Below are 12846 nucleotides of genomic sequence, written 5' to 3'. Positions count from 1 at the left end.
TGGGTAGGTAGAACGGATTAAACTGAATCGAAAAGTTCTCTACTATTTTGTAACATTCGCAATCGTTAACAAGATATTAATTTTTGAAAATCGGCAAATAAACTTAATATCTCGTTAATAAATGCGAATTTTACAAAATAGTAGAGGACTTTTTTGTCAATTTAATCTACTTATCTTGTCACGCACTTGTACTCAGCGGTGGGCCGGATGAATACGCGTTTATTCGTCAATCTTCAAAAATTAATGTCTCGTTTACGATTGCGAATTTTGCAAAATGGTAGAGGACTTTTCGATTCAGTTTAGTCCGTTCAACCTACCTATGAACGGTGATACACCTATTATGAGACACCCTGTATAAACCGGTGGGGGGCCGATTTTTTTTATTTACTTGAGTTTTAGATGGTTTTGAACTCGGCGGGGCTCCTACACGGAGAGCAGGCACACTACCATGTGTGCCACGGCCCCCACATAAGCTTGTATATAATCCTGAAGAATCACAAGGCATAAAACTAGGTTTAAGACGATTTTAAATTTAAGATTAAATTATAAATACCATCTTTAAACAATTATTAGATATTTATTAGTATGTATATAATCCATTTCGAGCTCAACGAATCGGGACAAAAACATTCATTCCTCTTCTCCCGAAAAATTGAATCTCGATTGCAATCTCGATTTTCAATAAAAATTGTCGCTGTTTATTTGACTTTGTCTAATTGTAAGAAAAAAATTAAATATTAAATTCTAATGCTGGCTCTCTTTTTTTGCTATACACTCACGATTTTCATGATTGACGCGCCGCTTTTTAGTCCAAATCTTGCCAATCGCGTTCGAATATGAAACGCGGTTAGCCAATAACCGCTGATGTCGCTACTTGACTATAAAAGGAAGTAAGAGATGAAGTTGGACGCCGACCGTGGCGACCATCATTATAATCATTATCACTCAGAATCGCACGCGGCTTCTCTTGGCCTGTTCTCCCGGTTTCACGGCGTCGTCACAAGCAACGTGATTTTGTGCCTGCTTTTGTGTCGTGCTGAAATAACAACGACTTCCTCACAATGTCGACGGTAGCGAGTCCCTTGGCCGTTGGAGGCATCCGACAATCGGGAGCGCCGGTGCGAACGCAAAATGGTAGGAGTACCGATCGGCCCACAGAGTTTGGTTATAATCGCGTCCCGTAGCCTTGAAAGCTCCGTGTGTCATCCGTAGGAGTCGGTTTCACTATCTCCGATTAGCTTAATCGGTCAATTACATTTAAGAATCGCCAAATTAAAACTGATCGCATTATTTTGTTTTTCCTTTGTCCATTTTCTGCGAATTATTTATGTGTTAGACCTTGGGCTCGAGTACTACATTCGAGCTTTCATTTAAGATCTTTCAGAAATTTTCAGCACATCAGATTCGTCTGCTGCGATTTTTTAAAAATTACGAAAAATGCGTTTTTTAAGGGTTTCAACTGTTTTTCTCAAAAACGTGATGGACAACTTCTGAGGACAGCATCGTTTTCAGTACCCCAAAATCTGTGGGAAACCACTCCTTTTTCAGGAGACTTTTAACATGTCAATCAGTGTAATTAATAAGTAGGCGTTCCTGAATTTCAAATTTTTTGATCGTCTAGTTTTCTTTAAGTAATTTTCTAAGATAGCAATGAGAAATAGAGTTTCAAGACTTTCAAGTAATTTAATCACGAATAAAATATAAGAATTTTTCGAAAATTATATTCATATGAAAGAATTTAAGAACACTTTAGAATTAAAAAAATATAATGAATAAAAAATGTATTTTTTTCCTGTAAGAAGCATTTATAAATTATTCTATTTAGATTATATATTGTGTGACATAATCTCAATGTCGATTAATCGATATCAAAATAAATTAGCATTTCCTTTGACATTTTCAGTTACCTCTTTTTACCTCTTTTTTAGCTTTGCTTTATATTTTGTTCATTATTTATTATTTAGAGATTATTTAAAATTATTATTTATTATTTAGAAGACGGCCAAGAACACTTTTTTAAAAGATATGAAAAATCACATGAAAGATCTTTACTTTTTTTTTAAATTGAGAACTTTCTTAAAACTAAATGTGATAAATTTTGATAAATAATCTGAAAGTAATGTTTTCTAAGGAGTTTAAATAAATTTGGTATATTATGTAAAAAATTAATTATGTATAAATAATGAATAAACTATTTATGCCTGTATTTATATATCTCTTTCAATGATGAATTTTTATAAATATTTTATTAATATATAATCATTGAATTTGTATATAATTATAATTTAATATATAAGTTACGTGTAAATATGCGAAATAAATATTTGTCTCTTTCAGTTATGGCTGCCTGTGCTATCGCTAACATAGTTAAAAGTTCTCTGGGTCCGGTTGGATTGGATAAAATGCTGGTCGATGACATTGGTGTATGTAACTTTTATATCTTTTAAAAAATATTCAACGTAAAGGAACAAAAGATATTATAATTACAATGTTTTCAGGACGTCACTGTTACTAATGATGGTGCAACTATCTTACGCTTGTTAGAAGTTGAACATCCAGCCGCGCGAGTTCTAGTTGAATTAGCTCAGTTACAAGATGAGGAGGTTGGCGATGGTACTACTTCAGTGGTAAATGATTCATTTAGATTTATATCATTTAATAAAATTTACAATTAAAAATAAATTTAATAAAATATTCTTTTAAAGGTCATAGTAGCAGCTGAGCTTTTGAAAAATGCGGACGAGCTTGTGAAGCAAAAGATACATCCAACTTCAGTCATTAGTGGCTACAGACTTGCTTGCAAGTAAATACTCAACAATCCACTTTATTTTTTACATGAAGTCAATTGATTGGATGCTAATTCATCCAATAATTAGCTAAATTATTAATGAATGAAAGCGTATTTATCAAGTCAGAGAAAAGGGAATTTTACTTTATACGATTTTCACATGAAATCAATTTCAGAGAAGCATGCAAATACATTCAAGAACATCTTACCGTCAGTGTGGATGAACTCGGAAGGGATTGCTTAGTTAATGTTGCAAAAACATCTATGTCAAGCAAAATTATTGGAGCGTATCCTTTTGATATTACATATCAATTTTCATTTGCAGTTATCGATATTTCGTAGAAGCAATATGATTATTTAAAAATATTTTCCATGACCAATAATTAGTGATGCCAATTTCTTTGGCAATATGGTAGTCGACGCCGCCAACGCGATAAAAATCAGCGACGGCAAAGGAGGATTTTTGTATCCTGTTAAAGCGGTCAATGTCCTGAAGGCGCATGGAAAAAGTGTTCGAGAGTCGGCCTTGATTCAAGGATATGCTCTGAATTGCACCGTCGCCTCTCAAGCAATGCCGAAGAGGATAGCAAACGCGAAAATCGCATGTCTAGACTTCTCTTTGCAGAAAGCAAAGATGAAGTTGGGCGTCGAAGTACTTATTACAGATCCGGAGAAACTCGAAGCTGTTCGCCAACGCGAGGCCGATATTACCAAGGAGCGCATTCAGAAGATTCTTGCTGCCGGAACCAATGTCGTTCTTTTATCAGGCGGCATTGACGATTTATGCTTAAAGGTACATTTCGAGCGATGAATTCTAGGAAGTGAGCGCGATTCAAGATGAGTGTATTCATCTTGATCTTTTCACAGTATTTCGTGGAGACTAAGACCATGGCGGTGCGCAGATGCAAGAAAGCTGATCTGAAAAGAATTGCTAAAGCTACAGGCGCGCAGTTTCTAACTTCGCTGACCAACATGGAAGGAGAGGAGAGTTTCGATGCCAGTTTCTTGGGGGAGGCTGCTGAAGTAGTTCAGGAGATGATTTGCGACGACGAGCTTATTTTGATCAAGGGGTACATATTTTTAATAAGATATCTATTAATAGGATTTCAATGAGCAAAACTCCGTGAAAAGTTGTTATATCAGTTATTCGCTGTCTCATATATATTTACCGGGATATATTTCTATGATGAGGATTCTCTACAAAATGCAATTAATCCCATAGTTCCACAGTCGACGTTCAAGCCTTAATCTCTCTCAATTTAAATTTCGTAGTATTAATTTTTTCAGGGAATGAGTTACTAGTCCATTTTCCAACTTCTAGCCATTTATCCAAAGGATTTACTTTACATACGTTATAAATTAAAAATTCGTATATAGGATGAGGGGAATTGAACCCGAAATCCGTTAATTATGAGTCCGCTATTTCCACACGAAGCCACACGAGATCCCACATAACATAATTGATATTATGAAAAATAACAGTAAAAGCACGATTTTGGTTACGTTCCGTTTTATCCCTCACGTGCTGCAAGCGTTGATTTGTTCTTGTTTAACATTAAACAATATACAACAAATAAGGACAAAATTAAGGCGCTGTAAGCGCCAAAAGCGTGAATATGAAAAGCAGCCTTCATTTAACTATTTTTTTTTTATTTTAAGACCTAAGGCACGCACAGCGAGTTCTATTATATTACGCGGACCAAACGATTATTACTGCGACGAAATGGAACGCTCCATACATGATGCGCTATGCGTTGTCAAGAGAGTCTTGGAAAGCAAAAGCGTCGTCGCGGGAGGAGGTTGCGTGGAGGCTGCACTCTCAATATATCTAGAAAACTTTGCGACATCATTGGTATCATTGAATTCTGCATAATTTTTATCAGTTTCTTTTCCTTTCATAAGATATTTACACATTCTTATATTACAGAGCTCCCGAGAACAATTGGCTATAGCGGAATTCGCTCGATCTTTATTAATTATACCAAAAACATTGGCCGTAAACGCTGCACAGGATGCAACCGATCTTGTCGCCAAGCTCCGAGCCTATCACAATTCCAGTATAACAAAACCAGATCTTGTTGACTTGAAGTGGTAAGTTTCCACTTGCTATCTTTTTTTAGTTTATCATATAAAATGAAAAGATTAAAATAAATTTATATTTTTGCAGGGTGGGTCTTGATTTACTCGTGGGAAATATAAGGGATAACAAAAAAGCAGGCGTGTTGGAACCAGCTATTTCAAAAATTAAATCTTTGAAATTTGCCACTGAAGCAGCTATAACTATCCTCCGAATTGATGATATGATTAAACTGGATCCCGAACGTTCGAAAACTAAATCTTATCAAGACGCCATGGAAGCCGGTGAATTGGAAGATTAATATCAAAATGCATTTACCTATTATGTTTGAATACAATGCGTTTATACGAGAAAAATGTAAAGGAATTTGTAAATGTTTCACTGCGCATACAAATATCACGCGATAATAAACAGATTAATTTACAACTTGCTGCTTATATATTGTATTTAAGTCTGCATATGCATAAAAAATACTGCTAGAACCTAAAATAAAATTGTTTCACAAAATATAATGTTATACTTATTTGGTTGTATTAATACCACAACAGAATACGGCATCTAAAATTATGAGAAAAAAAATAAAGAAAAAAAATATGTAGAACATATATTTAATTTTGTATTTATTACTAAAAACTAAGAGTAACTTTTACATTTTTTTTATTTATATGAATAAACTTTTATGTTTAAGGAAATTTTGTAGTTAATGTAATAATCATGTAGTATTTACAGTATATCGAAAATGTATTTTATACTGTGTATACTAATTGTACCGATCTTAACCAAATGTTTGTGTAATTATTTATGAGAATATGTGACTTAAATCATATATACGTATTACGTACGCATATCATAAATTCCTCATTTCAAAAATAATATATAAAATAAAATAATATATAAATATATATAATAATATATACTATTATTTGTATAATATATACTATTATATAAATAATTAATATTAAATGTGTATATGTGTGTGTATGTGAGTTACTTGTCACAAAATTGTTTATTAACATACAAATCTCACAAGCAATAAAAAAAATTAATATATTGTCATAGAATATTAAAGTAATAAATTTTAAATTTAGCTGACATTTTTTCGTAGCATCACACATGTAAAGGAAAAAAGTGATAAAAAAGCGTTTCTAATTTAATAAATTATTATCTAATATATATTATCTAATATAACAGTTCATTAATGGAAAATAATAGAGAATAACAGTTTTAAGTATTATATGATATGTATGTTCAGTAGATTCAATATCGTTTATAAATAATGTTACGTATAAACGATATTTATTTTTTCAATAACCATGATTCGTTAAGTAGATGTTATTTACAGTATATTTGTTACATCATGCCAGTCAATTGATTTTAAACTTAATGACACATTACTAAATCATTTCTTACAATTATACTTTAACGATTGTTGTTTTAATTATTTACAATGTAAATTATGATCTTACTGCAAAATTTTAATGACGAACATTTAATTTGTTAAATTATATTGTTGTTTGTAACATTCTTGTATATTGTGAGATAAACATACAAGTACAACAATAAATTAGTAAATAATCTTTGATAATATAGTACACACTATTTTCTTTTTGAAAATAGTTACTATTATAATCAAATTTTATTGACTTCTTTTTATTCATTCAATAGTTACATTCGTATTAATTTTTAATTAAATATTTAAAGAAAGATATGATAACAGATTTTTTGCGATATTAATAAGATTTGAATCAATAAACATAAAGCATTATAAAAAAATTTACAAATTCCGTTTAACTTTTTGTGTTTTTACTATTTTTATGCAGAGTGTAGAAAATATATTCCTTTTTCCTGACAATAATACATAAAATTATTATTCACAAATAGTTAAGGTCTTCCATTAATAACTGTTTACATTACAAATAAATGTGTATATAAGTATTATAAATAAATTTCCAAATCAGTTCCTGAATATTATAAATTCAAAAATCTAGAAACATCTAACTGTATTAATATTTTATTATATATTTTCAAATAAAATTTGATATTTTATATTAAAATTTATTTAGTGTCAAGAGTATACCTGTAGTTTTGGACCTTTTTGCAATGTAGATTTAAGTTATTGATGATACACATGATGTAGAATATTTTTTAATATTACTATTTACTATATTTATATACAAACCCTGTTTGGATTGATAAATAATGCAAGCCAATCAATTTTTAAAGGAATAACAAATTTAACATGATTAACCAAAATTTATTTAAGTGGCAAGCGGTCAATATGGTAAATGATGCATGTGTCTATATAAAAAAAAAAGAATGCAATGCGATTAAAGTGATTACACAATTACTCATTATGCATCTTTCCAAGACAGGGAAACAAAAAAAGAAATTAGATATTTTCTCATTTCTCACAAGCCTGTGCTTAAAATCAACGCATCTTTTCAATATCCTAATTTAGGATTTATTTATGAAAAAATGTAAATGTTATTTTGATATTGTACGGGTAAAGATACATGCCTCGTCATTGATACGCGAAGTTTTATAATTGAGAGCATTAAACCTTTACAACGCAGGGTTCTCGAATTTTGGTCCTTTTGTGACTATAATCTCAGCGTATGAATATTCTTGATTGAGTTCTAATACTTGGAACTTTTTCAGGACTAACAGTGTATAAAACTTTTGTGCAACCTGCAAAAACAGAATTGTTATTTTTATTAATATAAAAATCTTGTGGGGAGAGAGAGAGAGAGAGAGAAATATATTATAGTTTTTCAAAATACCAACCTGTTTGCGATTATTTTTGTATGCCATCTCTGATAGTGTTAATTTATCTTTGGTATCTAATTTGCTTTTAATAACATGATACATATGTGCTGCTCTTTTGTTAAGAACGCGTTCTTCAAACTGCTCATAAGTTTCATCCATTTGTTGCTCCTCTTGCTGAAAAATGTAAAATAAGAATGTAATCAATTAACAGTTCTTTATATATAGTTTTCTTTAAATCATCCACTCACAATTTTAATAAAATTAATATATATGAAATAAAAACTTCGTCATTTATACAAGTGTACAATAAAAATAATTTTATGATTAATATTAAGTATATTACCGGTCCCACAGATGGCGGAAATTCGTAATCCTCATGGTTCCACGGTGTGGCAGGTCCTCTTTCCGAAATCGCACCAGGCGTATGTGCTGGAGGATGTTGTTCGTCATAGCCCATGTATGAAACATGTGGCTGTGCCTGTTGAAATTATGCAGCATTGATAAAAGTTTCTACATTAAATATACAAACATTCTCTAGATTCAATGTACAAGGAAGCAATTGTTATGCAATGACACACGGCCAAAAGAAGACAAGCACAGGTACATTAAGGTAAACGTACCAATGACTGAACTCATGTATCTATATCTAAACACGTATACAAAATTTATTAATCTCAAAAGCGTTTTTTTTTATATCAAAATTTAATTGTAAAAATATTTAAAGATTACAATTAAATTATAATATTATGAGAAAAAGCATTTAAAAATAAGTTTTTGTGTATGTATTTATCAGAAAGTGAAAGTTTCTCAACACTCACTTGGTCATAACCCATATTCTCCATCTGCGGCATATCAGATGTTTGTACAGTAGCGGCTTCTTCCTGTGCCGATGGTACTTGCGGTTCTTCATGTGTACCGAGTATCGAGTTAACTTCAGCTGGTGCGATCTGCGGTATTTCCGAACCGAGCAAAGGCGCTTCGGTGGTTGGCGGTACCTCTGACAATTCTCCAGAAGGCACAATGCTGCTTATGTCGGATGGTTCTGCTGGTAAAGAGATCTCAGGTGGCATAGACGATTCTGAAGAAAGATTATGTTGTGCAATTATGTTTGGAATTTCCGCTTCATTCGATTGGAACTCTGCTGAAGTTGGCTGAGCTGGCTGAGGAGGTGGCCTTATCTAAACATAATAACGATATTGATATTAATTATAAATATTCCATCAAAATTCTGACAACTATTACGTTCCTTAAAGAAAAAAAGCCTTTTTCTTCCCTTTTATCATTTTTATAACTAACCTCATCATCCTGCGGTGCTTTCCGTTTTCGTCCTGTACGCTTATTGAGGATACTTTGTTCGAAAGAGGACACCTCTTCTGGAGCATCTCTGATTTGTTCTAAAGACATTCCATCTTCCTCAGTTCCAAGTCGCCCGAAGTCTTCGTGATCGTAAGACTTGCTGGTCAGATGTCTTTGATAGTTCTGTTTAATAATAATTAAGATGTGAAATGCTTCCATTATACAAGTTTTCAGTGTTAGTTATTCAGACAATTGTATAATGTAAAATATTATTACTTTAAATAGAACACGAGCCGGGATAGGTCTTCCTGGTAGAGCAAAGAGCTTCTCTACGCCACCTGTCTCCTTCCAGTGCATCAATCTTTTCGTAGGTGGTGCCAAGTCCAACGTCGTGATAATATCGCTAGTGTCAGATAGCTGTGCTTTCATTTCCTCACCAGAAATATTTTTTACTTCATCGACAATGAGTTTACGCTTGCGTTTGGCTTTTGTGAACCCTAGGAAAGCCGATGACTTTTTGTTAGTTACAAGAAACAAATTTTTATGCATTAAATTTAGAATAAAAAAAAGATATGTTACCTTTCAAAGCAGATGCATCAATTGGAGCTAGCGCGAAGCTTTCTTCCTCATCGTGCAATAATGTGGTTTGATCTTGTAAAGGTGGTGGTTCTTCTACATTGTCATTGGCATGTTCTTCTGGTATAACCGGTGGAGCTGGTGTAAAACGTCGACTGGCAACACTAATTCTTCCTTCAATTTCCTCTCCCGCTGCAGCTGGTGTAGCTGGCCTAGAGCTGTCAGAGCTGTAAATAATGTTTTCAATATTGTGTTAATATTAATTGTTAATTATTTTATTAATATATTAATTATAATTAATTACTAATATCAGTTTCATACAGCAAGTACACAAAGAACGAGAGCAATATTAAACCAAGAAAGAAAAATTAAGCAATAAAGATCAAAATAGCTAACCAGTCTAGCCAATAAATATTTTTATTGACATTGAACAAATTTTGATCCAAGATTGGAATGTTTGTTTATTGTAAATAAAGTGCAGTTAGAAAGATCAATTAGAATATTTATTAAATATTTGTTTGCATCCTGTCATTGTCAACCGCGCTTTGGCTATAGCATAATTTTTCCTTTTTAATGGTATAATTCAAAATCTTACAATAAAATCTTTTAAGAATGATAAATACCTCATGCCTCCCATTGGAGAGGCTGGACCACCAAAATGATCACCCATATCCTCGTCGGATTCATCGTGCACGGAAGCAGCAGCTCCAGGAGCTGCGCCTGCTTCCTGTTGCTCATTTATCGAACTAACCTCAGGTACAGGTACTTCACCCATTGGAGCTTCATCAAATAAACCACCTTCGAAGAGACCTCCCGCTAAAACACATAACAATTATAACAATAATATCAACCATTATACTGTTCGATGTAATTATAAAAATTAATTGCTTTTATCATACATATAATATCTTGGCCAAGATGACCACCAAAACCATCGTCTCTGATGGGTGTATCTATGTCCATCGGTTGTGTTGTAGCTGATGTTCCTGCAACTGGCTCTTTTTCTTTCTGTTCTAATGCTGTCTCTATTCCTGGACCATCGCTGAACAACATGTGACTCTGAAATTAAATTGGAGCAATTAATATGTTATGTTACTATTCTCTTAAAAATTTAATAAAAATTTATTTGTTTAAATTCCATTTATTTAAAAGAAATTTTTAGAAAATTTTAATAAAAATTCGTCCATGTTACATACACAAATACATATAAATGATGAATAAAACTGTGTTTCCATTTTATGAATATTTTTACAAGAACTTTTACATATTTTTTATAATATATTTACACAAAAAAGCATTCAACATTTATATGGTAGTACACATCATATTGAATAAAAAAAGCCTTGGATATTAAATGAGAACATTCAGAATAAGATTGGGAAACATCAAAGTAATAAATCTTCATGTTACATGCGACGTGTAGAAGCCAACAAATCAATTGATATTATATTCAAGTACAAAATAAATATTAAAGTCAGTTATGATATTGAAATACAAAATTGTTCAATCTCAACTACAATTGAGTTTTTGATTCATGTTTACTAAAGTTTTTTTACTCAATATGGTGTGTATTATCTACTATCATAAATGCTGAATGCTTTGTTTATGAGCATTCTGTACATTCATAGACTGCCTAATATTTATATTACTCTAAAATGTATGAGTATTGCAAAAATTTACACATTTATTCAATTTTATTCATTATTACTGTGTAATAATCAAAGGTATTAAATAGACATGTGAATACCTGATCCAATGAAGGTTCCATGCCACTGCCATGTCGTAGCAACTCTGGTGGCTCAGCGTCAAAACTCATGTCACCAAAGCCTTGATCATGTGTAACCAAAGATAAACTGCCATAATCTTCCCTCATTGTTATTTCTTCTGCTCTGGATTGATTCAAACTAAATTGAGCTTCGATGTCGACATCTCTGAAAAGAAAATTTATATTTATCAAATATTTAAAAAATACTACTATATATATATGGTTTTTAAACAAAAGTTCAATAGTCTTACTTGAGTTCAGGCATAGCAGTATCGAAATCATGAAACACTTCTGGCAAAGTGATAGCTGTTACAGCTGCCTCCCTGTGTTCTTCAGGCAGATCTACCATCCCAGGCCTGAAGGCCATTTTGATCTTCACAAAAGCCTCATTGCAATCAGCCAGTAAATACTTTGCTTTCCTTGAATAGATTCGTACTACTCCCAGTAACAAGTGACCGGATGTTCTCAAAGCCATTTTAACCTATTACAAATATCATAAATAAAATGTAACAACATATCGGGAAATATTTGACAAGTCTCGCTGGTCGCCAAGTTCGATGTTTACCTTCGGTTGTAATATACCGTCCACTGATTTTTCTATATTTGTCTCAAACACATGCGCCTTCGTTAATTTCTTGTCCCAATGGGCGGCCAACCATATACGGGCCAAGGGCCCTTTTTTGGCCAACACAAAATGCGCGTAAAACATGATTTTTGTATCTGTCTAGCACTGATCTGTAAGAAGATGGAATCGATAAGTCAATTAGATCAGACTTTAAGTTCAGGCGCGAGAGAAGCGCAGAGTTAGAAAGAAGGAAACATTTAAACGCCATCAAATGCCCAAACCTAAACGCATCAATGAGACATTTCTCACTGACAGTAAAACAGTACGTTCGGTATGAGGAGATACGAGGGAATTCAGTATTAGACTCGCGATCAACATTGCAACTGGCAACGCGATCTAAACCATAAAAACACATACGAAAAAGTCAACAATGAACGTTGCACGATTTACGAAAATATAAACATCAATGCACAAGATGGCGTTTCCATCTACGGTTTTGGCGGTTACGGGGTACCGTCGAACACCTGACACCAATTCCCCGCTGTGATACGCACGGCGACTCACCGGAATACCGTCCCGTCGTTAGGCCGCGCAGAGCCGTAACATATTTCGCACAGAAAATATCGCGGCCGCGAAAATCTCTCAGATCATCGGCGCATACGGTACGTACGCTCTCTCTCTCGTCCGTCCCGACGCGTACGTCGCGTACCCGAAACTCAACGCGATTACGCGCGATCACTCGCATCAACGCCACCAACGCTACCAACGCCACCTACCTTGCAACAGTGATTCACCGTTACTCTGACCGTATCCGGAAACACAGTTGCAGCCAAGGTACAGAGGAGCCAGCTAAGAATGCGTGAGCACATAAAAAGAGACAGAAAACGGGACGCCCATCTGCATCTTTGTTCAATCGCGCATGCGCAGTTGGTTTTCACGGTTGAGTGGGGAGATCTCTTTGAGGAGAGATGAGGAAAAGAAAGCAAATATTTGTATTAATAACAATATACATT

At 33.4% G+C, this 12846-nt stretch overlaps 2 protein-coding genes and 1 long non-coding RNA gene across 5 annotated transcripts; 1 reads left to right on the top strand and 2 right to left on the bottom strand.

Moving 5' to 3' along the window:
• Positions 1-557: 557 nt before the first annotated feature.
• On the bottom strand, positions 558-867 carry LOC105448405. Its single transcript, XR_974239.1, has 2 exons — positions 780-867; positions 558-712 (listed from the first exon to the last, which is right to left on the bottom strand). It is a non-coding gene; the product is annotated as an uncharacterized LOC105448405 (long non-coding RNA).
• A 72-nt stretch (positions 868-939) lies between these two features.
• LOC105448406 (T-complex protein 1 subunit alpha) lies at positions 940-5470 on the top strand. Its single transcript, XM_011686931.1, has 10 exons — positions 940-1134; positions 2338-2423; positions 2499-2627; positions 2706-2803; positions 2965-3075; positions 3176-3581; positions 3656-3858; positions 4448-4640; positions 4716-4879; positions 4956-5470. The coding sequence occupies exons 1-10, from the start codon at positions 1062-1064 to the stop codon at positions 5164-5166; spliced, it is 1674 nt and encodes a 557-aa protein (XP_011685233.1). The 5' UTR covers positions 940-1061; the 3' UTR covers positions 5167-5470.
• Positions 5471-7098: 1628 nt separating this feature from the next.
• Positions 7099-12583, bottom strand: LOC105448404 (double-strand-break repair protein rad21 homolog). 3 transcript variants are annotated; one of them, XM_011686928.1, is made up of 13 exons: positions 12388-12583; positions 11834-12003; positions 11520-11749; positions 11251-11434; positions 10403-10562; positions 10127-10319; positions 9507-9730; positions 9204-9424; positions 8928-9110; positions 8450-8809; positions 7975-8109; positions 7650-7805; positions 7099-7553 (listed from the first exon to the last, which is right to left on the bottom strand). In XM_011686928.1, the coding sequence occupies exons 2-13, from the start codon at positions 11975-11977 to the stop codon at positions 7428-7430; spliced, it is 2316 nt and encodes a 771-aa protein (XP_011685230.1). In that variant the 5' UTR covers positions 11978-12003; positions 12388-12583; the 3' UTR covers positions 7099-7427. The 3 variants fall into 3 exon arrangements, with proteins under 3 accessions (XP_011685230.1, XP_011685229.1, XP_011685231.1); XM_011686927.1 differs by having other exon boundaries at positions 12398-12583; XM_011686929.1 differs by lacking the exon at positions 12388-12583 and adding an exon at positions 12115-12336.
• Between the last annotated feature and the right edge of the window lie 263 nt (positions 12584-12846).

This window comes from Wasmannia auropunctata, unplaced genomic scaffold, assembly GCF_000956235.1.
Source record: "Wasmannia auropunctata unplaced genomic scaffold, wasmannia.A_1.0 LD336085.1, whole genome shotgun sequence".
Taxonomy (NCBI): Eukaryota; Metazoa; Arthropoda; class Insecta; order Hymenoptera; family Formicidae; genus Wasmannia; species Wasmannia auropunctata.
Note: the sequence above shows the minus strand (reverse complement) of the source record. Positions and strands in the feature narration are given on the sequence as shown.

Excerpts from the sequence above, each read along its gene's own strand:
- LOC105448406 (XM_011686931.1), top strand. The coding sequence starts at position 1,062 with ATGTCGACGGTAGCGAGTCCCTTGGCCGTTGGAGGCATCCGACAATCG. Across the intron at positions 2,804-2,964 it reads GGCTACAGACTTGCTTGCAA|AGAAGCATGCAAATACATTC; the intron begins GTAAATACTCAA and ends AATCAATTTCAG. Across the intron at positions 4,880-4,955 it reads GATCTTGTTGACTTGAAGTG|GGTGGGTCTTGATTTACTCG; the intron begins GTAAGTTTCCAC and ends ATATTTTTGCAG.
- LOC105448404 (XM_011686928.1), bottom strand. The coding sequence starts at position 11,977 with ATGTTTTACGCGCATTTTGTGTTGGCCAAAAAAGGGCCCTTGGCCCGT. Across the intron at positions 9,111-9,203 it reads CGGCTCGTGTTCTATTTAAA|AACTATCAAAGACATCTGAC; the intron begins GTAATAATATTT and ends ATTATTAAACAG. Across the intron at positions 8,110-8,449 it reads AGAATATGGGTTATGACCAA|GCACAGCCACATGTTTCATA; the intron begins GTGAGTGTTGAG and ends TAATTTCAACAG.